The sequence below is a fragment of the Euleptes europaea genome, chromosome 14 (assembly GCF_029931775.1).
Source record: "Euleptes europaea isolate rEulEur1 chromosome 14, rEulEur1.hap1, whole genome shotgun sequence".
In the NCBI taxonomy this organism is placed as follows: Eukaryota; Metazoa; Chordata; class Lepidosauria; order Squamata; family Sphaerodactylidae; genus Euleptes; species Euleptes europaea.
In genome coordinates this window covers 41,895,187-41,920,002 of record NC_079325.1, presented here as the reverse complement: position 1 = coordinate 41,920,002, position 24,816 = coordinate 41,895,187, and the positions used below count along the sequence as shown (strand labels likewise).

The following is a 24,816-nucleotide window of genomic DNA, read 5'->3' as shown; positions in this document are numbered from 1 at the left end:
TGCTGCCATTTGAGTGGAGACTCCTAGGGGAGATGGACTGTTCATCTGATTTGACATAAGGTGTATATTTACATGGGCTGGATCTAGTCCATATAACCTCTAAGAAAACAGGGATCCAGTTGCTCCTTGAAGACTGACAAAATGCATTTAACTGTACATCCATTAGGTTGATGTTTTTTGTATTTGTAACAGAATGGCAGCAGGGTGTATAAAGAAGCACCTGCTTAATGAATGTACCCTTCAGTCCATCTGTTGAAGTGAGCTGTTACTTACAAAAACATATGCTGGAATAAATGTTATTAGTCTTTAAGGTGCCTCCTGTTGTATTTTGCTTCTACAGACTAGGATGGCCACTGATCTGGAATTACCATCATGGAATTAACCCATAAGTCACCGACCTTTTCTATCTCAGGAACCAACTTTAGGCCTGAGATGTGACCCACTTTTAGCTGTTTCACATATGTGCCTGTCTTTTTCTCGCAAGGTGTATATGCACAGAAACCTAGTGTCGGGTTTGTGCTCGTTTAACTGCCATGTATTTCCCAAATGAGTCCTGGGAATTGTAGTTTGGTGAGGATGCTCTTACAGAACTCAAGCCCTACCATCCGTTTAGAACTGTGATTCCCTGGAAAGAAGGGATGACCTCTAAGCCAGTGTATAGCTGAAGCCCTATGAATGTATTATTTGACAGCTTTCCAAGCAAACATGGACAGGCGCAGGCTGGACATAGGTAGATAATACCTCTTTCCTCTCACCATTCTCAACCCCTCCACAACAAAGAAAGAAATTATGAGAGCACTGCTATTGAGACTCACTTGTGGTTCGTGACCCAGCAGTTGATGACCAATGACTAGTATATAGTGACCCCGTTCCTACTTTGTCTGCAGCTGTTTCATATTTTTTGTTTGTTTATTGCAATATTTACAACCAGCTTTTCTTCCCAGTGGGGACGCAAGGCAATTTACAACATTTTCTTCCCCTCCTCCATTGTGTCCGCACAACAACAACCCTTTGAGGCTAAGAGAAAGACAGAGTGGCGACAGAGTGGCTTCCGTGGCAAAGGACAGATTGAACACACATGAAGCTGCCTTATACTGATTCCATCGGTCCATCAAAGTCAGTATTGTCTACTCAGACCCGCAGCGGCTCTCCAGGGTCTCAGGCTGCGGTCTTTCACATCACCTTCTTGCCTAGTCCCTTTAACTGGAGATGCCGGGGATTGAACCTGGGACCTTCTGCATGCCAACCAGATGTTCTACCACTGAGCCACGGCCCCTCCCAAATGAATGAGTGAGTGAGTGAGTGAGTGAATGAATTTATTTTTATGGCATTAGCCAGAACAGCCAGAACAGATTTGAAACTGGGTCTTCCAGATCTTAGCCTGACACTTTAACTGCTACATGACACTGGCTTTAAATTTATATATGGGCTGACTGACCGAAGCTGCCTTCTGCATGCTTAGATGTACAAATGTGTTGCCCAGTTAAATGACAGGCACAACTGTCTCCCCAAAACACACGCTAACTATCAATCTTGGCTCCATGGTTTTTTGGTTCCTGTGGCAACCTGGTTGTGGTTTTCTTGTCACCTCTGTGAATAAGTTGCTTAAGGGACTTGAAGACGTCCGCCCTTTTTAATTAGAGAGTGCAAGAAGATCTAAAAAGCAGCTATTTTTTTAAAAAAAATCACTGTCTGAGACTTGATTTGGGTTGGTGGCAGGACAGAACTGCTATTGCTATGAATATGTTGTGACCGGTGCACTTGCTTCTCCACTCCTGGAATATTTGTTTTCCATGTCAGTAAGCTGATTATTACAAAAAAATGCTGTAAATATCCAGAACATTATTTCCTAAAGGTGGGCTTACCGGGTTTCTACTTTAGGCAGGACATCTCCCGTCCTGGCCAGCTGGGCAGCAGGAGAAAAAGGGGGGCGGGATTGCTCGCACCCTGTTGTGATGACATCACTTCTGGCGTGACATCACTTCTGGCGTGTGATTAATCGCATCACCGGTGTCAGAACCATAGTTTGGGCCAAATGGTACAGCATCGCCGATGACATGGTGATGTTATGTCCAATTGCGCTGGAAGTGAGACCATCATCTTGCCAGTGATGTCACTGGCAATACACTACTGGCAAAGCCCCCACTCCCCAAGCCAGCGTTGTGGTAACAAACAACCCTACCTAAAGGAAACTTCATCCTGGAAAGGCTTTGTTAATGTTCTGATTGCTGGTGTTGGGATGGGGGGTGGGGATAACCCAGTTGTGTCTCTACTTTTATCTATCTGTCTGTCTGACTGTCTGTCATATTTATAACCACCCTCCTTCCTAGCCTGACCAGGCTCAGAGGGGGTAACAACCTTTAAAATCACATAAAATCATAAAACATCAATTCAAACCCAACAATCGTAACAACTATTAAAATAAGAACATAGTAGCCACTGTGGGCCGGACAAGCAGATGAGCCCCCACCAGTGACGATAGTGGGGGGAGATGGGGAGGGCAGCAACGATGGACAACTTGCGGCTGCCCTGAGTTATAGGCCTGGCAGAATAGCTCCGTTTTACAGGCCCTGCGGAATTCATTAAGGCAGGGGTGTCGAACTCATTACAAGGGACGGATAGGAGATAAATGTCACTTGGTTGGGCCAGGCCATGCCTCTCCAGCCCAGATTGAGAGTGGGGGGGTGGTGGCTGCCTCATGGGCCTGATAAGAGCTCTCGAGAGGCCGGATCTGGTCCTCGGGCCTTATGTTTGACACCCCTGCCTTAAGGTCCAGCAGGGCACCGATGTCACCTGGAAGACTATTCCGCCAGGCCAGGGCCAGGGCTGAAAAGGCCCTGGGCCCTTGTCGAGGACAGCCACACACTCTTCAGACCGGGGACCACCAGTACATTGTTGTTCATAGAACGTAAAGCTCTCTGGGGGGCATACTTTCCAACTCTTCCAGTAACTTGTAGGATGTTGCAATCACTCAAGAATGTGCTGAGGGTTGTCTTGAGTAAACCAAGTATAACTTTATTCAGATATCTGCTAAGCTTAATTTTTTTGGTGCATGCTTATATCAATATAAAGGTGGTATCTTTTTTGGGGGAAAATGTAAAACAGAAAGGCTGTGGTTGTTAATGACTTTTCTGCCTCTTTCTCCTGTCTCATTTGTTTTTGGCCTGCAGAAACAGGAAGTGAAAGCTTTGAGAGGCTATTAAGCCTCTTGGGCGACAACATTACACTGAAGGGCTGGACTGGCTACAGAGGCGGACTGGACACCAAAAGTAAGGCTTCATGGGAGGCAGTAGGAATTGGACCTGACCTGGATGGCCCAGGCTAGCCCGATCTCGTCAGATCTCCGGAGCTAAGCAGGGCCGGCCCTGGCAAGTATTTGGATGGGAAGCCACCAAGGAGGTCCAGGGTTGCTGTGCAGAGGAAGGCAATGGCAGACCGCCTCTGAACACCTCTTGAAAACCCTATGGGGTTGCCCTTTGTCAGCTGCGACTTGACACACACTTCACATATACACACTAGGAATTGCTCTCTAAGTTCCCTGTTTGGTGCTGAACTGGACGCCGACAGTGCAGTTCTAAGCACCTTTACTGAGAAGTAATTCCCGCTGCTCTCAATGGGGACTACTCCCTAGTAAGCGCAGCCTGAGATGGTCTGGGCTGGATCCCTTTGGACCACATTCTGACCTGCTAGATTTCTTTGTGTGGGGTATTGTGTGTATGTGTGTGTGTGTGTGTGCAGAAGAGCTTTCGGTCACGGGATCCCCCTGTCTGTACCCCAGAGTGGCACAGTGAGGCTGGCCACCTCGTTGTCTCAACGGAGGTACAGTGTCCAGATCACGCAAAGTGATGGTATCGCTCTACTCTGCTCTGGTTAGACCTCACCTAGAGCATTGTGTTCAGTTTTGGGCACCACAATTTAAGAAGGATGTAGACAAGCTGGAACATGCCCAGAGGAGGGCAACAAAGATGGCGAGGGGTCTGGAGACCAAGTCCTATGAGGAAAGGTTGAAGGAGCTGGGTATGTTTAGCCTGGAGAGGAGAAGACTGAGAGGGGATATGATAACCGTCTTCAAGTACTTGAAGGGCTGTCATATAGAGGAGGGTGCCGAGTTGTTTTCTGTTGCCCCAGAAGGTTGGACCAGAACCAGTGGGTTGAAATTAAATCAAAAGAGTTTCCATCTAGACATTAGGAAGAATTTTCTAACAGTCAGAGCAGTTCCTCAGTGAACAGGCTTCCTCGGGAGGTGGTGAGCTCTCCTTCCCTGGAGGTTTTTAAACAGAGGCTAGATGGCCACCTATCAGCAACGCTGCTTCTATGACCCTAGGCAGATCATGAGAGGGAGGGCATCTTGGCCATCTTCTGGGCATGGAGTCGGGGTCACTGGGGGTGTGGGGAGGAGGTCGTTGTGAAATTCCTGCATTGTGCAGGGGATTGGACTAGATGACCCTGGTGGTCCTTTCCAACTTTATGGTTCTATGATTCCATGGTTAACTGAATGCTAGTTAGCAAAGCTTTTGCTGTAGGACTAGGAAAGTGACGGGAGAGGTCCTCAGTTGGCTCTAGGCACACTGGAACAGTAATCAGGAGGGGAGGGGGATTCTCAGCTGGAACTGAAGGCAGGAGTGGTATGCATGTTGTATACATGTTAACACACACACAAAGAGAGAAAGAGAGAGAGAATTTAAATTTTATTAAAGGGTGGCATCTTCCAGTTTGCAGAAGTTTTTCTTTCCCTGGTCTCTCAGACTTTTTACTGTGCCTCATTAAAATTTGGTAGAGCTGCCAGGGGGCCAGATAAATTGCTTCTAGCTCATAGGCCTCCGGATGGCCATCCCTGCTAAGGGCTCCCAAATGATGCATGGATTTTCAAACGAGCGCAAAAAAGAAATTAGTTCTGTTAGTGGGGATTGGTAGTTTGCGCCTCTTTCCTCACACCCTTCTTTCCACAGTGGAATTGGATGGTGGTGGTGGTGGTGGTGGTGGTGGTGGGGAGTTAGAAGGAGGTTTTGGTGATAGGGTGGGTGGATCTCCTGCTGGGAAGGAGATCCCAGTGTCCCATAGGCTTCCAGCTGTGACTTTGTAAAAAGTGTGAGCTTGCTTGCCCTGGAGTCCACCATACCCTTTCCCAGGAAGCACCATTTCTTTTCAAATAAGGTTGAGAGATCAGATCAGAAGTTGCTCCTAATGTCCAGCTAAAATTTACCTTTCTGTGATCAAGCCCTTCACCTCTCTTGTGTCAAGTCTGTTTTGGTCCACCGACTCGTGCTTTTTGAGATTCTGCCCTCCTTTTCTCCTCTTGGTCCCCCCCTTGTGCAAATAATGTCTGGTTATCTCAAAGTCTGCATAGTCCGGCTTATCCTCACTTCTGTGGGGCTTCATCAGCAAGTCAGTGTTCGTTTTTGCCCATCTCCACAGGCTGTTCCATCAGAGTTACCAACAGGGGGTTGTGGGGGCTTTAGGAGTCCCTGAACTACATAACCCAACTGAGAGCGTATTTCTTCCCCTCCCCCTTCTTTTCCAGATGACACCACAGGAATCTATTCCGTCTACACGGTCTACCAAGGGCACGAGATAATGTTCCACGTTTCGACCATGCTTCCATATTCTAAAGAGAACAAACAGCAAGTATGTGGTTTCTGTATTGATTTTTCTTGGCGAGCCACAAACCGCTGTCAAAGAACAGAAGGCGGGAAGTGGGGTGGAGGAACGTTGCGCTCCTTCTAGGAGGCGCATTTTTGGAAAACATCACGTTAAGACCTTCCGTATTCTGTGGCAGTCAAAGTTCTGCTTGGTCTGTCTGCTTTCCGCCCTCTGGGAGTGGGCCAGTGGATCTTCGGTGGATCCGTCCAGGTCTTGTCTAGTGGGGCTTGGAGTTGTGCTGAACAAAAATGGATTTACCGTACTTCTGTTTAAAGTTACGTTAAAAAAGAAGAAGAAGAAGAGTTGGTTTTTATATGCTGACTTTCTGTACCACTTAAGGGAGAATCAAACCAGCTTACAATCACCCCCTCCCCACAACAGACACCCTGTGAGGTAGGTGGGGCTGAGAGAGCTCAAAGAGAGCTGTGACTAATCCAAGGTCACCTAGCAGGCTTCATGCGGAGGAGTGGGGAAACCAACACGGTTCACCAGATTAGCGTCCGCCACTCATGTGGAGGAGTGGGAAATCAAACCCAGTTCTCCAGATTAGAGTCCCCCACTCCAAACTACCATTCTTAACCACTGCACCACACTGGCTAAAATGATTTTATTACTGATTATATATGAATGGGATGGGCCTATGTATTTATTTTCTTATGCACTAACTTGGGGTCATTATCTTTTTTATTGTTTATATTTGTAATATTATAATGTTTTAAGTCCTTTAAGATTTTATCATGTTTTATCTTTTATGTATTCTTCATGCTCAAGATCTTTGGTCATATGAGCTTAATAATACAGGAAAAGATTTACTTCTGAAAAACTTGCATAGAATTGGACTGCATGACACATCGTTTGTAGATGGCGTGGGCTTCATGAAGCCGTGATTAGATCTCCTTGTATGTTGTACAGGTGGAAAGGAAACGGCACATTGGGAATGACATCGTTACCATCGTGTTCCAGGAAGGGGAAGAGTCTTCTCCAGCCTTTAAGCCATCCATGATCCGCTCCCACTTTACACGTATCTTTTTCAGTCCTGCTTTGTTGGATGTGCAGTTGACAGCTGCATTTTTCCCCAGCATGAACTGCTGCTTTCCTGATGCTGTTTGCAGACCACAGAGAAATGTTTTAAAGGGCGCACTGTGGTTGGAATCTAAATACCTGACTTGCATGCAACATCCCCCTGTCCACCTGACAAGCCACCTGTGAAACTACGGACAATTTCACAAACATGTTGGTTATTACCTCAAAGTCTTGAATGATTTCAGACCAGGGCGTAAGCCTGCTGAGGATCTGAGATCCTTTTTGGAGGGTCTGGTCCAAATTCTCCCATTTCATGAAAAACAGTGGGTGGTTACAAGAGACAGGGCCTTTCCTGCTGTGGCATCTGTTTGTGGAACATCCTTTCCTCACCCACTGCCTTGATCTCTCCAGTATCAGAGGAGCATGCCTATTATATTAGGTGCTGTGGAACACAGGCAGGATGCTGCTGCTGCAGTTGTCTTGTTTGTGGACTTCCTAGAGGCACCTGGTTGGCCACTGTGTATACAGACTGCTAGACTTGATGGACCTCGGTCTGATCCAGCAGGGCTTTTCTTATGTTCGGCTTTAAGAGGGAAGTGGACATGTTCATGGAGAGGGCTACTAGTCAAAATGGATACTAGTCATGATGCATACCTATTCTCTCCAGGATCAGAGGAGCATGCCTATGATATTAGGTGCTGTGGAACACAGACAGGATGCTGCTGCTGCAGTTGTCTTGTTAGTGGCTTCCTAGAGGCACCTGGTTGGCCACTGTGTCAACAGACTGCTGGACTTGATGAACCTTGGTCTGATCCAACATGGCCTTTCTTATGTTCTTAAGTGTAGTCTGAAGTTTTCTGCCCCAAGCTGAGATCGTTTTTGCCTGACATTTAGGGGCTTGTGATGTTTTGATCTGTATCATTATTTGCTGTTCTTAAAGCCTTTTTGTGTCCTAGGGAACAGTGGCTTACCTTAAAAGCTTTTTATGTGTTCTGTTGTTGTTTTTTAATTGGTTAACACTTCAGATTTTGCTGATTTGTTTTTTAAAAAACCTTTCTAGTTTTAGTACCATTTATTGTTGAGTTTAAAATTGGTTGGATCCCACGGGTCCCTTTCACTAGCTTTGGTTAGAAAAAAATCAGTTCCATTGGAAGAAGTCCTTCTTGCAGCTGAAGGAGTCTTCCTCTTCAAAAAAAATTTTGGTCATAGTGGAAGGGCATGATTGGATCCAACCTGATGTTTTTAAAAGTTGTATTTCCTAGGGGTGGGGATGGTGATGGTGGTGACATGAACTGTCTTGGGAGCCAAGAATGGATGATAGTTCAGCATAGAAAAGAATCAAGTCAGTATCAGTTAGCACAGTGGAAAGAGTTGTGTTTGGAAAGGGTCAAGTATAGTAAAATATCAGAATGGAAAGAAAAGACTCACATCTATGGCAAAGAAATGGATCAAGGGAGTGTTAGACCTGATCATCAAATAGAAGGTTGTCTACAAATGAAGAAGCATCCCCCAGATCAGTCTGGCAGCTATTCCTGTGCTGCTGATGAATGCTCTAGCCATTCAGTCTTTCTCCATTTCTCTATGACATTGCGGGTTAAGAAAACACTGTCCTTTGCAGCCAAGATTGCCCCAATGTTGTACCTGTTTCAAAAGCCCTGATGAACTTTGCGGTGAAGGAAAAGCCATAGCAGCATGTTGGAATGTAGTTTTATTGCTCTAATCACAGCACCACAGGTATTCCTTATGCAGACAGAGCCGTAACCATGGTTAAGGGTGACATCTGAATATCTGTACCATAGTTAATGAGTGGCTTCAAATCAGCATGTGAAACCACATGTGAGTTTGCAAAATATGAGCTGTATTAACGATAATTAAGTATTACATCTGCACAAAAACTCACTGTGGGTGTGGCAGTTTCCTCACTTCTCTAATTGCAAGGGGACAAAAACATCTCTCCTTTTCTGTGCCCTTTTGGGTGTTCGGCCTAGCTTAGCAAGCCAAACCAGGGTTTTACTATCATTAAAATCTTAACCAGGGTTAAGGCAACAGAACACACTTAAGCTGTATGCTTGTAGTGTATTTCTGACCCCTGGGCTGGTCCATGATTCCTATAACTTGAAAAAAAACATTCCAGCATATTGCCATACTTCCTTCTCTTTCTTCTAGATGATCCTGGTGGTCCCTTCCAACTATGATTCTATGATTCTCTTCCTGTGTTTTCTGTATAATTTCGGTCAAAATGTGGACTGTTCCAGTTACGAGCGGTTGCCATCCACCCGAGAGTAATGGATTGCTTTCTTTAACTGATGCTGCAGATATTTTTGCCTTAGTGAGATATAATAAGCAAAATGATAGTTACAGGTGGGTGCAACTTCAGACAAACCATTAATTTTTTCAGTTTGATGGGGCATATTGTGATGTCTGTTTAATGTGAAGCCGCTGAAAATCAGCAGGGGAAAAAAGAGAGATGTAAGAGTGCACAATCTAGAAGAATAATTTGTTTTTCAAAGCTTACAGAATCTTCCCGGAACGTAATTTCATGGCTCAGCCCTAGAGCCTATTTGGATTGTCAAGTACAAATGCCAGGGGTGTAAGTGTAGAGTCAGATTACTGGTCCATCTAGTTTAGGGATAGGCAGCGCTCTATGTTCTTGTTTTTGCTTTGCTTATGAAACTCTGTAAATGTCATGTACAGGGGTGTTGTTGATGCTGATTGGAATAAGCTGGAGGTTGCAAGGTATTGTTCCGTTGGAGGCCAGCATTGGAAATTCTACCCAAGACTGTGGAGTTAATTTCAGAGACTACAGATGGGTGTTTTCTTCTCTTTCCCCCTTTCCTGGTAAAGAAACTTCAGCTACTATCAACATTTTTTTTTGCAGAGCTCACTAAATCCTCATCAGGCCGTTTTTGAGGGATTTTTCTTTCAGTTGATTTGCAGAGTCATATTTTTCTGCATACCTTGTCTGTGGATGGCCCTGTGGTGCGGCTTTTGTGATCCACACAGGGGTGGTCCTGTTTGCTATTAGACGTAGTGATTAGTATAAACAATCAGAATGATAACACTGCATCGCACAACAACAGTACATCATTCAAGCAGTGATTGGAGGGGTAACAAATTACCATTTAAAAAAAATGTACGGTATCTTATCCTGCCATTGGACTAACTGCATCCTGTCCTGTATAACCATATGTGTTTTCTGCTAGGCTGAAAATCTTTTCAGAAGAAAGTGTGCCTCTCTTTGGGCCTCCCCTTCCATCCCCACCACTGTTTACGGACCACCAGGAGTTCAGGGACTTCCTGCTGGTGAAATGTAAGCTGGGTCTTTTTTACTTCTTTCCTTCAAACCAAAGTAGACTTTTCATTTGAAATACTTAACAGTGCAGCCCTAAGCAAAATTGTGCCAATTTAAGCCTATTGACTGGAATGAACTTGGAAGGGTGCAACTTTCCTTAGGACTGCCTTGTTTGTCTTGCAAGCTGGGCTGCCCATATTTCCATCCACCATTTCAGTAACCATCAGCAGGCAACCCCAGGAAAAAGAGAAGTGACTTGAGCATCATGGCCTAAAGGTTTCACAGTCAAATCCTCTGGAGGTAAATGCTTGGTTGGTATTGAGAGCTGCTATTCAGGAGCAGTCTACCAGTGTGTACCACATTCTAGTGATGTGCAAGAGGGGATGGCCTTCATCGTCACACCCTATTTCTGAGCATTCTTGTGCATCTGGTTAATTGATGATTGGAAACAGGCAATTGTGGTACATGGATGTTGGTCTGATCCACCAAGGCAGATTTTACATAACTGACCAAAATCAGAGGCAAGACAAGATAGCAGTTGCAGTGTCAGACTGTAAATTAAAGGCCTGAGTTCAAGTCATCACCCTGCTTTGAATCTCACTGGGTGATCTTGGGCCAGTGATACATTCTCAGAAACAAAGAAGGGGTCCATGTACTCTGCCCTGATCTCCTTGCAGGAAGGGTGGGATTAAAATGATGAGTGCCAGTTTTAGAGTTTTAGCATCTTCCACAATGCTTTACATTATCAGCAGTTCTTGTGACATCCCTGGACAACCACTGGTTAGGCGAGTAGTTATAATCTTCGTATTGCATACATGTAATATACGTGTAGCGTTGGATGCTGATTTGTTGATGCACAGATAAAGTTGAAAAACGTGCATCATTCGTGGGAAAGATGGGCGAGGAAGCCAAAAATGGCATGAAAATGAAAACCACAGGTTCGATTCACGTGGTGAGAAGTAAAATGGAAAGGCGTCTGTTCAAGTCAAATAAGCAAGCTGGTGAAATGTTGGCAGCATCCCTACTTGTTGCTGGCCATGTCCAGACTCGCTTAGTCTCGGGGGTCACTGCTGCTTCATGTCCGCTTCCACCACACCCTTGGAATCTCTGCCAAGAAACATGATTTCTTCCCATGTTCATTGCACCGCAGTGATAAACGGGGAGAAGGCCACTTTGGAAACCCCAACATTCGCTCAGAAACGGCAGCGCACTTTGGACATGTTGATCCGCTCCTTGTACCAGGACCTCATGCCTGATATGACCAAGGTAAACGCGAGCCCTCCATCAACTTAGCTTTTTAATCGCTGAGCTTTCCCTTCCATGGAAGCCCCAGATATCTCTTGATGAAAATCGCCTGCCAAGCAGCGGAGTTGCTGAGCAATAAATAGGTCCCCCCTTTTACCATTTTGGTTTTTCCTAAATCAAGTTCTGATGTTTGCCCAAAGAGGACTCTTTGTTGACTTCTTATTGACTGCTAGCATCATTATATAAACTGCAGGCAACAGAAAATGTCCAGGATCTTTGTGTGCTTTGTTCATTGTGCCCTTCTACAAGGAGGACAGTGTCAGGGGTCAAGGTTTTGTTATCAGTGCCTCATTCAGCCATTGTGCCAAATGAGAAATTTGACTATAGTATGCATGGCATAAGTGAGTAAAATGTTATACATGGAAAGGGGCGCAGGGTCAGGTGCTCTGGGCCCACCTCCTGTCTATGCACATTCACCATACCTGAATGCAGACTCTATGCAGATGTGAACTGTATGTATACAGTTTGAAAAGCATAGTAGTGTTTGAAAAGCATAGATGAGACCAGTGTGTTCAGTTGTCAAACAACAAAGGGGGAATATTGCTGTCCCTTGATTAGGCTGTCCTGTACCCACATACATTGTATGTACTCTTCAACTGATGGCTGCAAGATAGAGGGGTATTTAAAGGGATTAGATAAATTCATGGAAGTTAGGCTCATCAGTGGCTATTAGCCATAGTAACTAAAGGGAACCTCCTCATTCAGAGGCAGTAAACCATTGCTAGGAAGCAACAGCTGGGGAAGAACCTTGGCCTCTATGCCCTATTTCTGGCCCTCCAGAATAACTGGTTGGCCACTGTGTGAGACAGGATACTGGACTACATGGACCACTGGTCTGATCCAGCAAGGCTGTTCTAATATTCTTAAGTATGATGTTTGAATTGACAAACCATGGTTTGCAATTGGTTGGCAGACTGGAATCCGAAACCATGGTTTGAAATGGCTTTACAAACCATGGTTGGCTTAAGGTCTGTGAGTTGTCAAACCAATGGTTGTTGCTCAGCCTGCAGAGGACAGTGAGACTGGCGAGCTAAGCAGATGGAACATGAAGGCATCCAAGCACTTCTAAACCAAGTTTGACTGTAAGTGCAAACCATGGCTCAGTTTGATGATGTCTCAAATCGGACTGGTGTTTCCCATTAGTGACTATTCATTGGTATGGAAGAAAGCTTAACATTGAGGTGGGAGCTATACCTGCTCCCTGACTGTGGTGACCCCACATCTTGAGAATCAAGGTTATGCTATCTGCATAGCCCCACCCTTTCATCTACATGGCCCCTCCAAGTGTTCTGTTCTTCCTCCATGCTGGAATATGATGGCACTTCAGCAACTAAATTCTAAATACAAAAGATTTGTCATGGGGAAAAAATGGACTTTCATATCTAGGAAATGTGCTTCAGTTTAGCCTCGGTTACATAACAGAGTTTTAAATTAATTTTAAAAACCTGTGGTACAGTCTTCCTTGGACTGTACCACTTTAGAATGCAGGTAGATGATCACATGTTTGAATTCTCCTCCATATCGAGAGCCTACATATGGAAAGCTAGCATATTGCACAAAATTAAGAGAACCTGCATAGTGGCATCCTGTTTGTTAAAAAAAAAACCCTGTTGTTGTTTTGTTAAGAACATGCTTAACAGGAGGTCCTTCAGCGACGTCTTACCCGAATCCCCCAAATCGGCTAGGAAGAAAGAAGAAGCCCGTCAAGCTGAATTTGTTCGTCTTGGCCAGGTGCGTGCAGGGGAAGGGGATTGGTCAACTCCTTCCACAATTGCTACTTGCAGACTTAAAGTAGCCCAGCAGGGTTTCCTGCCTGCCTTGAAACAGTGTGATATGACGAACTGATACTGTATTTGACTCTCTTGTCGGTTGCCCTCAATAAATTGCAAGACATTACAGAAGCATTGTTACTGTGCCTTGAGATGCCTTAAAGTCCTGCCCATACTTGGGAAAATGCTAGATTTTAATATGCAAAGTCACTGGGCACCTCCTGCTAAGGCAAACCAGTCTTTCTGTGCATCAGGACAAGTGATCGCTTAATGTGGCTAAGAGACTGGGAGCAGGCTGCTGGATCACATGCTCCCTCCTCCCCAACCCTGGTCCCCCAACTCACTGGCATAAATTTCTCTAGCCTCAACCGTGGTTTGCTCCAGCTGGCTTTAACCGAGATCAGTGTTAATCAGATTTCCAATATTAACCAGGGTTTGAGGGAGGTTTGCAGACCTTATGTATGCAGGAAACTGGTTAATGCTAACAGTGGTATGGAGCAATGTACACTTAATTGTTAACAATGGTTAAGCGCATGGGGGACTTTCAGAGAAGGGGAGAAATTCTGTTGGGGAGAGGAATGAGAGAAATAATTGCCTCCACAAAATTCTTTCAGGGTTTTTACCATGGTTATGTTTGCATGGGCCCTCTGCTGTTCTCTTTCTTTCTTTTCAAAGCTCAAATTGTGAGTGCCATCTCCTACTATCCTCTGATGGACTTCTTCCCACTGACTCCTGTCAGATAACATGGTAACACACCAAACATTCAAGAGAGAGGATATACCGATACCAGATATATGGTGGAAATGAGGCTGATACAGAAAATTAAGGAAAGCGGTCCTCACCAAACATTCAAGAGAGAGGATATACCGATACCAGATATATGGTGGAAATGAGGCTGATACAGAAAATTAAGGAAAGCGGTCCTCAGAGAATCTCTGTTGTATGTTCGCAAAGACTGTTAACAAGGGATTGGCTATAAGGAAACTCAATTTGAAGCAAAAGAAATTTGCTTTGGGAAGCTCACTGGGGTCTTGTTTGTGGAGGAAAAGCAAATTGCGGCATCTGGGGATCAGCATTAAATGATTATTAAAGCATCGGAAGTCAGAATTTTCTGTCCCCAGTTCAAAAATGCTTGTTATGAATCTTTGGTTTCATCAGGGATACCAGTTCCTGGCACTGTGACTCAGGAGAGATTCTTCCATTGAAATAAAGGTCTGAATTTGATCAGGGAGATGAAGAAACTAATTATTGCTATTAGCAGTCTCACCAAGTATGCAGAGATGCTGCACCTTTACAAATTCTACATGATTTTTATGCTGAAAAGGTAGCTAGACCAATCAAAGCACTTACCCAAGAACACTAGTGCAGAAGAAATTCACACAATGCATGAATGTATAGAATTCACTGTCTCGCTGGGATTTGGAAAACGAGCACATTCATGAAGGTTACTGTCCATCAATATCTATCCACTGCTAAATGGAACGTCCATATTTAGAGGCACTATACCTCTATAGATATTGGGGACAAATAACTGGAGAACTGAAGAGCCTTCTGTGTCATTTTTTTAGTGACTTTTTATCATTTTATACTTACAATGTTGAATGGTATCTCATTTTAGTAGCTAGCTGCCTTGGAAGCATTCGATGACTATCCCTCTGCATGTAAATTGGTTAGATCTAGAGTGTTGCACCTTGACAAATGGAGCACTGGCTGTAGAGTGCGTAGGGTATGCTCTTTGTACTATCTGGACCTCCCCATTCCAAGGATCCTTCCTGCTTATTTTAAATTTGTAACTGTTCCCAAATATAGAATACTTTCCTCCAAGGCCAGATAAAATGCACTACCATTGGGGGAGTTAGCAGGCAGGTTTTCAGGGATCCCTTTTTCTGAATGCTTTTGTGATTGTAAATCGGGATTAAGGCACTGTTTGGTATTTTTTTAATTGATTGTAAAAAATATGATCTCCCCAGAGATAAATGGATTATAGTATACATCCAGAAGTGGGGACCTGCTCTAAAGCAAGAGATAGTTGCAAGTTATTGGCTGATACTGATCCAAACTTCTTTCTGTATATTTTAGATTTTGTATTTCTGCATGTTTGGTTATTTCTGTATTACCAAACTTAATTGAATTTGTTTTGCTCCTGACCTGTTGGTCCGCACACAGAAAGAACAGGAATAAAGGAAAGGAAGCATTTGACTGAAGAGTAGGATGAACAAAATAAATGTGTTTCCCTTGTGGGCTTCCTGTGTCATCTGGATTGCCTCTATTGGAAACTGAATGTCAGTCACATTCAGTCGGGTGGGTCTCACAGCAGCTAAATGGAGCTTCCATATGTGAGGCTGACCAAAGATCTGCAGCACTTAATATGGGGTTTCCTGCTCTGGAATTGGAAATGGGGAAATTACTGCTTGTAAGTCTATTTCAAGAAAGAAACCTGGCTCCTTGATGCACACTTTTCTTTCTCTCTTGGCCCAGCTTTGGGTCCTTGTGGCAAAACGGTGCTGCCAAGGGAATTATAGGGGAAAGGGAGGTGGTCTGAGCTCTCTCAAGTTAATCCAGGCTGGTGGCAATGCATCATGGCATCCCATCTGTGCAGAGATTAATTAGGACCGGTGGAAGACGGTAGAGTGGGTGGGGTGGGGCAGTATCAGACAGCTGCTCAGAAAAGGGGCTCCTTCCACTCTGAGCACCCTTCCCCCCGTCTCTGACATGTCTCAGTAGAGGGTCTTTAATGGATTCTCACCGGCATGGTATCAGGTGGACGCTTCTTTGGGCAACCTCATTCTTACTGTTTTGTACTATTTTGCATTCTGTTAACTGAAGTGCAAAATATGTCAATCATGAAGAGCACAACGATGTATTAATAGATTGGTTTCTCTGTGACCGGCAGAACATCGAGCTCTTGTTTTATTTTAAAGAGAAATGAGGTCATTCCCTTTGGGGGCTGGTAGGAACAATGAGGCTGGAGAGAGCCCAGCAATTCTCAGATCATTGAGTTCGCTTTTGCACTATGTGTGTGTGTACATGTGGTATCTTGGGATATTTATGAGATCTCACCTTGTTCTAGCAATCTCGGTCAAATCTCCATTGCACATGGGAGGACTGGGTTTCTTATGAAACATCTGATATATTTATTACACGAATACCCTGCTTTCCATCCAAACCAGCTCCTAAAACAGTTTAGAGTTCATAACAATACACAATTTAAATTTTTTAAAATCTAGACTTCAATATAGCAATTAAAATTTCGATGAAGCTGCTTGCACAAGTCTGTCTGACTGCTGGGGTAGTAAGAGTTTTGCTTTAGAAGGCAAGAGAACTGTTGTCAGTGCTGGATGCAGGGCCATCCTCAGTGGCTGATGGTTGGAAACAGGAACAGATGATTCAAAGATGGGGCCTCTGCCCTCATTTCAAACCCAAATCTGCAGTTCTGGCCTCTCCCCAGGACTCCTGCTGACCCTGATGCTACTCTTGCCAATCTCCACAGTGGCCTTAAGAAAAATACTCCATGTCTCCCCTTCCATTGAAACCACCGAACATGTATTGTTCAGCTGTTCATTCTATCATGAGGCCAGTATCAAATTCATTGCTCCCCTGATCAGTGAATTCCCTGATAAGCCAGTACAATTCCTGACTAAGAGGCTCCTGATGGGTGATACTCCACACTTTTAGCTCCCAACTGCCAAATTCTGTGCCATCGCAATCAAAACTCACAAAAATAGAATGGAAAAAATTACTTAACTTTGCTATATTTTTAGAAATATTAAGATGCTAAGTTAATTCTTGTGATTTGTGTTAAAATCTTACATTTTAATAGCATTAGACTTTTAACTAATTTTGTAATTTGTATTAATTTTGCAGTTTTATTGAGTCAGTTAATTTGATGCATAACTTTTGGCTGGTCAAACAGACCGTATCAATAAACTTACTTACTTACTTACTTACTATGTCTCCCCTTCGATATTAATAGTTAGGACAGGACTTCCTCGCTTCAGCCCCAAACTGTTGATTGGCACCTCCGGCTTTTTCCTCGTTTCTCCTCCTTCCTGTTTGCCTACAGGCGCAGAATAAGGAGAGCCGACACCTCAGCTGGGAGATAAAATGGCCCAACTTTATTCAATTCTTTATTTACATTGATCAAAGGGGATCTGTGGCACCTGCAGGCCAAACCCCGTGCCAAACCCATCCGTAGTGCAGGTGATTGGTGGGATGCGGAAGAGCCAGGCCTTCTCATTTGCACATCCCTGAATTTACAGGCGAGGACACCCTGGCTCCAAGCCTCGAGCCATCACATACATACAGCTCAGGCTCCTCCTTGCCAAGCCTTCATGATGCTTGAGAGAGGCGTGCCGTTTCCTGTCCCCCTAGCAGCATGGTCTGTGGGCCAAGGGTAATGACATCAGTCAAGGGCTTCCTGTCCCACATCCATGAAAGCACTGAGGACCCAGGCCTGGTCTGAGGGTTTACCCTTAAGCATCCAAAGTGATGCCCCAGGATGCTCACCTAAGCTGTGCTGCGTATCATTCAAGCAACTTGACCGCACTGCTACCACCTGGAAAATACTCCATGTCTCCCCTTCGATGTTGTTAGGACAGGACTTCCTCACTTCCCCCGAATGGTTTATTGGTAGCGCTGGCTTTTTCATCGCTTCTCCTTCTTCCTATTTTGCCATAAGAATGGTTTTGAGGGTCGAAATCCCAGTTCCTTCTCCCCCCTCCCCCCTGGTTAGAATTGTCCCATTACTTCTGATGTATACGTTGTGTGGGCTGGAAGTACACTGCGAATGAACTCTTCTCTCTTGTTTTTGAAGGCTCTTAAACTCAAAACCATTGTGAAAGGCGATGCCCCGGCAATTCTCGCCACCACAAGCCTCTGCAAGAAGGAGGTGAGTGAGTTGTTCGCAGGTAACACTTTTCAAGGATTCCTTGAAGCCAGAACCATTTTCACTTGCATGTCTGTGCAGGGAAGCAAACTGCATTTCATTCAGATTAGACAGACTCAGCTTGGCAATGACTTCCAGTTCCTGAGATCTTCTCTTTCTTGGCTCTCTCTTTTTTTACAAGAAACGGCAGGAAGATCACTTTACGGTGATCTCAGAAGTGGCTGAATAAGTTTTATTGGTGATTGGGGGTGGCCTGCATAGCAATTTACACCTCTCGGTGATGGGCAAAACCAGCATAAATGACTCATAATATCTCAAAAACCCCAGTGTGTGTAATCAATGCAGGTACAGAATTGAGCTTTGCTTAGTGCAGAATGTTAATGGAATTCACAACTACTCGGTCTTATACTCCACAGGTAATATGTAAGGTTTGTTCTGGTGGTGGTGGGGGCTAGAAAGCAAACTCTTGAACTCCCATAAGTGATTACCACCTCAGAGGACTGCAGAGCCACTTTGGTGATTAATATCTTCTGCATACACAAGATCTCTGTTTCCTCTAGCACTCACCTGCCAATACTTATGTTGTTCCACAGCCCTGGGAATCTCAGTGCTTCTGCAGCAATTTCCCTCATGACGTCATGTGCGCCGATTCATGGGGCCAGTCATTGCTCATCTCTACAGACGTTGGGGTCCTGCTTATGGACGGTTGGTAGATCATCTGGCGCTTTCTAATGTGTACCAAATTGGTAATCTTGCACCCTGTTCCAGCCATTTGGAAATAATCCACTGTGATTTCAGTTAGACCTATTCTCATGCAGATGTGCTTGGGATAACTGTGAATCGTTTCTGTATAGCAAGTCAGCGAGTCCTACCTGGCCTCTGAGCTGTATGTTCAAGAAGAGACACGTGGTAGAACTCTCCTATGACTCTGCATTGTCAGAATGCAGATGAAAGAGCTCAAGACTCAGCACTCCCCTATGTTGTTGCTTTTTAAAGTTCCCTGCATGTAGAATTTTAGCAAATCAGGGAGATGGCTAAAGTAGAACCTGAGAACCTTGCATTTTTTATGGGCAAAGTTGTTTTCATGTTCATTCATGATGATTTCCCCCATCTGTATTTGGAAGTGGCACAGTCCTGCCGGGAGGACTATACCATGTGCTTTTCAGAATATGTAGATGGGCTCCTTATGCACCTTGAGTTCTGCCAGGGGATGAGAGGATAGGCCTTGTGGTCCATCCTGTGATCATTCGCCTGTCTGTCCCTTGGACACAGGAAGCTGCCTTATACTGAATCAGACCACTGGTCTATCACAGACAGTATTGTCTACTCAGACTGGCAGCAGCTCTCCAGGGTCTCAGGCAGAGGTCTTTCATATTACCTCCTACCTGGTCTTTTCAACTGGAGATGCCAGGGATTGAACCTGGGACCTTCTGCATTCCAAGCAGATGCTCTACCAATGAGCCACAGCCCCTCCCCTTGTGAGATACCCCTGCTTTACTCATTGTAAAGGAACTCTGCAAGCAACTGAACGGTGGGGCAGGGAGTTGAAAAATGTATGTTTGCTCCTCTGAATCAGTCAGTATTCATCTGTAAGGTAGGGAAGAAACACAAGTTGCCCCAGTGAGAACTCTTGATTCTTTCTTTCCAGATGGCCAGCCTTCCATCCTCGTATTTGATAAAACTCTGCAAGTCAAACAGATGCACGTATTGGAAACTCTGGACCTACTGATTACTAGAGCAGACAAAGGTAAAGAAGGCATTCATTTGATTGCTGCATTGAGTTTGGGAGCAGAATGTAGCCAGCTGTGTGGTTTTACAGGTCCACCACTGTTGGTCATCCAAATAGATCTCCTGCTGTCAAATAGATCTCCTGCTCCTTCAGAGCTTCTGCTGTTCTTCCCCTGCTGCCCGTTATGCCTGGATTTGCTTCCCAGGACACACCAGTGGGATACCACCTTTCTCACCTCCCTACCTTTGTAAAGCCTTTTGATCCAACCCCTTAGTCTCTGCTGAAGTTCACCCTAAGCTTGTGGAACTGGCACGGACTCACACACTTCTCCTGGTTCTTCCTGCCTCCACCTCTCTCCCCTTCTTTTGCTGTCTCTTTTATCCTCTGTAGAGCGCCTCACCTGTTGCTATATAAATTGACAACCTAATGCTGAGTATTCTGTGATCTATCTCCTCCTCCACTATACAATTAGAACTGGGGCTCCCAAACATCATTTATTATATATCAATCTGTCATTAAATTTCAGTACTCCCTCTTTGAGCCATCAACAGCTCCTGACATGTTTCAGTTGTTTATCTCAGATATCTCTGTGTCTACCTGGACTAGTAGGTTAGACAAAAGATTTTTCCCTCCCAGTAGAGCGACTGAAAGCTGCAAGGAATAGTACCTAAAAAGCAAGCTGTAAACAATTATAAAATAAGATCTTCAATGAGGATTGGTCCTTAGTGTTTAAGGACTCAAATCATGAATGTCCACCTCAACTTCTTCCAGATACCCTTCAACAGAACTTTCTACTTGCCAGACTATTTCCGCAGGTTAGAAATTTGTAAGTTCAGACGAGCTTTCTTATTGGCAAGATGTAATGCCCTAGACTCAGCCGAGACACAAGGGTGATACAATACAATTATTGCAGAAGAACGAAAATGCCTGTTTTGTCCAGATCAAATCGACTCCCTAGCCCACATTGTTTTAGCATGTCCACCAAATAATATTGCACAAAATAAATATATCACTCCCTGGATAAAACAGCTAAAGACGCTTTCTGAGAAGTGGATACTGTGTTATCTGCTGTCAAATAGATTGGTCAGCTGCGTGAGAGATATGGAAAAATTAAATTTCATCTCCCCTTTTTAAAGTGTGAAGTGGTTGATGGATAGCCAGTGGCTGTTAAATCTAGGGAAAGGAAACGTCTTCCCATTGGCAAGCTTTAGTCAAGAAAGGTAAGGGAGGTGTCATTTTGAATCAGAGATGGGTACAGAACCCCAATTTCTAAAATGTCTCTGGTGAGCCAGAGCTCTGTGTGCCCCCTGCCCCTTCAAAGAGGTCCTTTGGTCACTGGCTGTTATATATTAAGAGCTTAAGAAAAGCCATCAGACAAAAGGGTCTGCCTAAACCTGCATTGTGAGTCACCACCACCCTGCATTGTGGGTCACCCCGGACCCTCTTGCACAACATGACTGGGTAATGGGATGGCAAGAATATTTGAGCTATTTCCAGTAGCCTTTCAAATGTAAAATTCTGTATTTGGATTACAATTCTTTCTCCCCTAAGGCAGCGGAGACTTCAAATGACATGTTGAGACTCCTGCAAAATTATGTTCTGTGGGTTTTATAAAAAAAAAAAAAAATTCCAACTGCTGCTCCAGAGCCATCTCTGGAATGCTGAAGTAGGTAGTTACACAAAGAAAGGCAGCCTGACGGAATTTATCGGATTGCAGGGTCTGCTTCCTTGCAAGAGATAACAAGACAAGTCATTATTGCCTTCAAAGCTCAACACTTCCCAAGAACCAACAGTCTCCCTCTTTCAAGAATAACTTCAGCCTTTTCTTACTCAGTGGGCTGCTTCTCCTTCCTGACATCTGGCACGTGCCCACCCCCTCCCCAACCCAGGACCCTGATCAGATCGAGGAAGGAGGACTCCTGAGCTTGAGGAATGTGGCCTAGTTTTGCTTGCTTGTTTGCTTGCTTATTTATTTCATATGGGAATTTATATGCTGCCTCTCCAGAGTCCTGTTTGTGACAATTTAAAAGTAGAACCATACCCCATAATAAATTATTGTCATAAAACAAACGGACAAACTTTTAAAACAAGCCAAGGGCATAAAAACAGCTTTTCTGCTGTGAGCACAAGCACACAACTCCCAGGAGACAAATAGCTCAACCAAAGCTGTCCTGCAATGGAAGCTGGGTCCTTTCTTTCTTTCTTTCTTTCTTTCTTTCTTTCTTTCTTTCTTTCTTTCTTTCTTTCTTTCTTTCTTTCTTTCTTTCTCTTTCTTTCTTTCTTTCTTTCTTTCTTTCTTTCTTTCTTTCTTTCTTTCTTTCTTTCTTTCTTTCTTTCTTTCTTTCTCTCTCTCTCTCTCTCTCTCTCTCTCTCTCTCTCTCTCTCTCTCTCTCTCTCTCTCTCTCTCTCCTTCTCTCCTTCTCTCCTTCTCTCCTTCCCTCCCTTCCTTTCCTACCTCCCTTTCCTTCCTCCCTTTTCTTTCCTTCCTTCCTGGGGCTTGCTCTGTGTGCTTCCCGTACCCTATGACACTTCCCAGATGCACTGACATCTCTATTCTGTTGCTGAGGCAACAGAGACATAAAATCTGATGTCCATTGGGGTCTTCTTCTGTCAGTAGGTGCCTGTTCCTGCTCTGGTCGCCATTCCTCCTGGCTTCACCAGATGCAATTACGAGGGATGCTGGTGATTGGCCCTGATGGAAGCAGGTGCCTGTGTTCCCATAGTGACTGGGAAGCAGCACAATAAAAGGCAGCAGTCCCAAAAACCCTGGAGCTGCTTTTAGCCTCTAGAAGCACGAGAATTATCTTCCTTTTGGAGGGAGGGCAGATTACACTTCCCAGCCAGCAGTGGAATGCTGGCCTGGCTTTCTTGACGTGGACCAGCTTGGGGGTATTCCTTGGACCTCATACCTGTTTGGTTTTTAAAAATCCCAAAATTGGAGGCAGCCTTCCTTCCTTTCACTTCTCTGTTTGCCTCCTGCCCAACAGGGAAGGACTCCCGCCTCCTCGTCTTCCGGCTGAGTGCCGTACGGAAAGACATAGAAGCGAGACAGGCCAAGAGCAAATGTGACTGCCGGGAGAACAAGCTTGAGAAAACAAAAGGTGCCTCACACTGTCAATTGTGATGTCAGGGCAGTCATCCTCCACTGTTTCGGAGTGGGCATCCATTTTTCATCCCAATTTGTCTTCTTTTACCCTGTGTAATCTGTGCCTTTTCCCTTCTCTCTGGCTCATCTGAGACATGGTGCCAAACCGTGGTTCAAACGTTTAGTGGTGTCTGAACTGGTAAACTGTAGTTTGTTTCGATTTATATACGCATTACTTTTTTTAACCCGCCCTTCCTCCAAGGAGCTCAGAGTGGCATACATAGGCATACATAGGCAGGTTACGCTAAGAGGGAATGGCTGTGAGTTTCATATTGAGTAGCTGCAAGCCGCAAGAGTCCAGTCACGCTTAGGCTTCAAATTACCTGCAGAAAGGAAAAGGACATAAATGGTCATCCCAGATCTCCTTCAGCTGACTTAGATGTTCCCTGATTCCCTCTCCTGATGTCCAGCATTCTGTCCCCTGCATTGCTCTGGCTTGAGGACAATTGGGCATGCTCTCTGGGCCTTCTCAACCTCTCAGGCCAGGAGAGGAAGTGTGTGTAGGTATGATAACTCTAGGGACCCCGTCAGTGGTTTAGAGGCGAAGAGCAGTGCAGAGCTATTTCTTCCATCCCTGTCAGCCAGTGAGGGAATCCCATGTAGGCTAGATTGACATATGTCACATTCCTCGTCCAGGCTGCCACGTATATGCCATCAACACCCACCACAGCAACGAACTGCGGATAGTCGCTGCCATTCGGAATAAGCTACTCCTCATCACCAAGAAGTACAAGCAGTGGGAGAACCCCAACAGTGCTCCGTTGACGTCTCCTCAGTCGGACTCTCCTGTTGAGGAATTCCAGTACATCAGGGTAGGTTTGAGGTAAAGCACTGGCAAATTATCGTCGCTCCCTGCACACAGTAATGGGTTCTAGGAGAAAAATGTCACCTCTGGTTTTAAGTTCCAGAGAAGGTACAAAGCTATACCAAGTCAGGCGATTGGTTCATCAGATGCAGTACTTTACACTCTGACTGGGTGCAGCTCTCCAGCCTCTTTCCCAGCCCCCTACCTTGTGGGCCTTTTTAACTGGACATGCCAAGGATTGAACACTTGAACATATGAAGCTGCCTTCTACTGAATCAGACCCTTGGTCCATCAAAGTCAGTATTGTCTACTCAGACTGGCAGCGGCTCTCCAGGGTCTCAGGCAGAGGTCTTTCACATCACCTACTTGCCTAGTCCCTTTAACTGGAGATGCCAGGGATTGAACCTGGGACCTTCTGCATGCCAAGCAGATGCTCTACCACTGCGCTACAACCCTTCCCCTGTGGAGCGTTCTGCATGTGTTCAAACACCCAGCTACAGCCCCCTTCCAAAGAGATGAAAATGCCAATTTGCTTTATTCTGGGTTCTCTGCCCATCACTGAGCTTTAAAGGGTCTCATGTAGAGAGTCTTTCCCGAGTCTTTGTTGGTGACTGAGATCCTTTTAACTGGGCACTCTGGGAATTGAACATGGGACCTTCTGCAGTTTGAGTCTACTGATGTTTGAGCTCTGCTGAGGACAGACGGCTCGGGGAGGGGTATAATCTTTTTAAAATTTTGTATTAAAGTGCAGTAATATATCATCAGAACTAACATACAGAGTGGAAGACATAATCTATCAATTACTAGGGGTATCATTTAATTAAAGATTTGGGGTGGGGGAAGAATTAATGTCCCACTGTTAGATCTAAGGTAAAGGTAGTCCCCTGTGCAAGCACCGGGTCATTACTGACCCATGGGGTGATGTCACATCCTGACGTTTACTAGGCAAACTTTGCTTACAGGGTGGTTTGCCATTGCCTTCCCCAGTCATCTACTACTCAAGCTTAAATTGCAAAAAGAACAAAAAAAAAAAAAGCAGCACATTTAAGATCACTGGGTGTGGTTACGGTTTATACTTCAGATCAGTTATAATTGTTAAAAGTTAAACCTTACAATAATAAGGGTAATGATATAGGTTAGTCACATCCCTCCCCCAGCAAAAAGGGTTTGTGCTCTTAACACATAGGCCTATTGCTCTGTTTTTAACCATAGTTGCCCTGGGT

At 44.8% G+C, this 24,816-nt stretch overlaps 1 protein-coding gene and 1 non-coding gene across 2 annotated transcripts in view; one reads left to right on the top strand and one right to left on the bottom strand.

Annotated features, from left to right (window-relative positions):
* Positions 1-24,816, top strand: part of GARNL3 (GTPase activating Rap/RanGAP domain like 3) — an 85,320-nt gene that overhangs the window by 48,402 nt on the left and 12,102 nt on the right. The window contains exons 9-20 of the mRNA XM_056860348.1: positions 3,171-3,269; positions 5,522-5,625; positions 6,553-6,661; positions 8,979-9,024; positions 9,867-9,973; positions 11,106-11,221; positions 12,887-12,991; positions 17,843-17,917; positions 18,508-18,619; positions 19,563-19,661; positions 22,631-22,744; positions 23,425-23,600. Of these exons, the coding sequence (XP_056716326.1) occupies positions 3,171-3,269; positions 5,522-5,625; positions 6,553-6,661; positions 8,979-9,024; positions 9,867-9,973; positions 11,106-11,221; positions 12,887-12,991; positions 17,843-17,917; positions 18,508-18,619; positions 19,563-19,661; positions 22,631-22,744; positions 23,425-23,600 (1,262 nt within the window). The remainder of the gene's footprint in view (positions 1-3,170; positions 3,270-5,521; positions 5,626-6,552; positions 6,662-8,978; positions 9,025-9,866; positions 9,974-11,105; positions 11,222-12,886; positions 12,992-17,842; positions 17,918-18,507; positions 18,620-19,562; positions 19,662-22,630; positions 22,745-23,424; positions 23,601-24,816) is intronic.
* Positions 19,314-19,385, bottom strand: TRNAS-GGA (transfer RNA serine (anticodon GGA)). The gene has a single exon. It is a non-coding gene; the product is annotated as a tRNA-Ser (tRNA).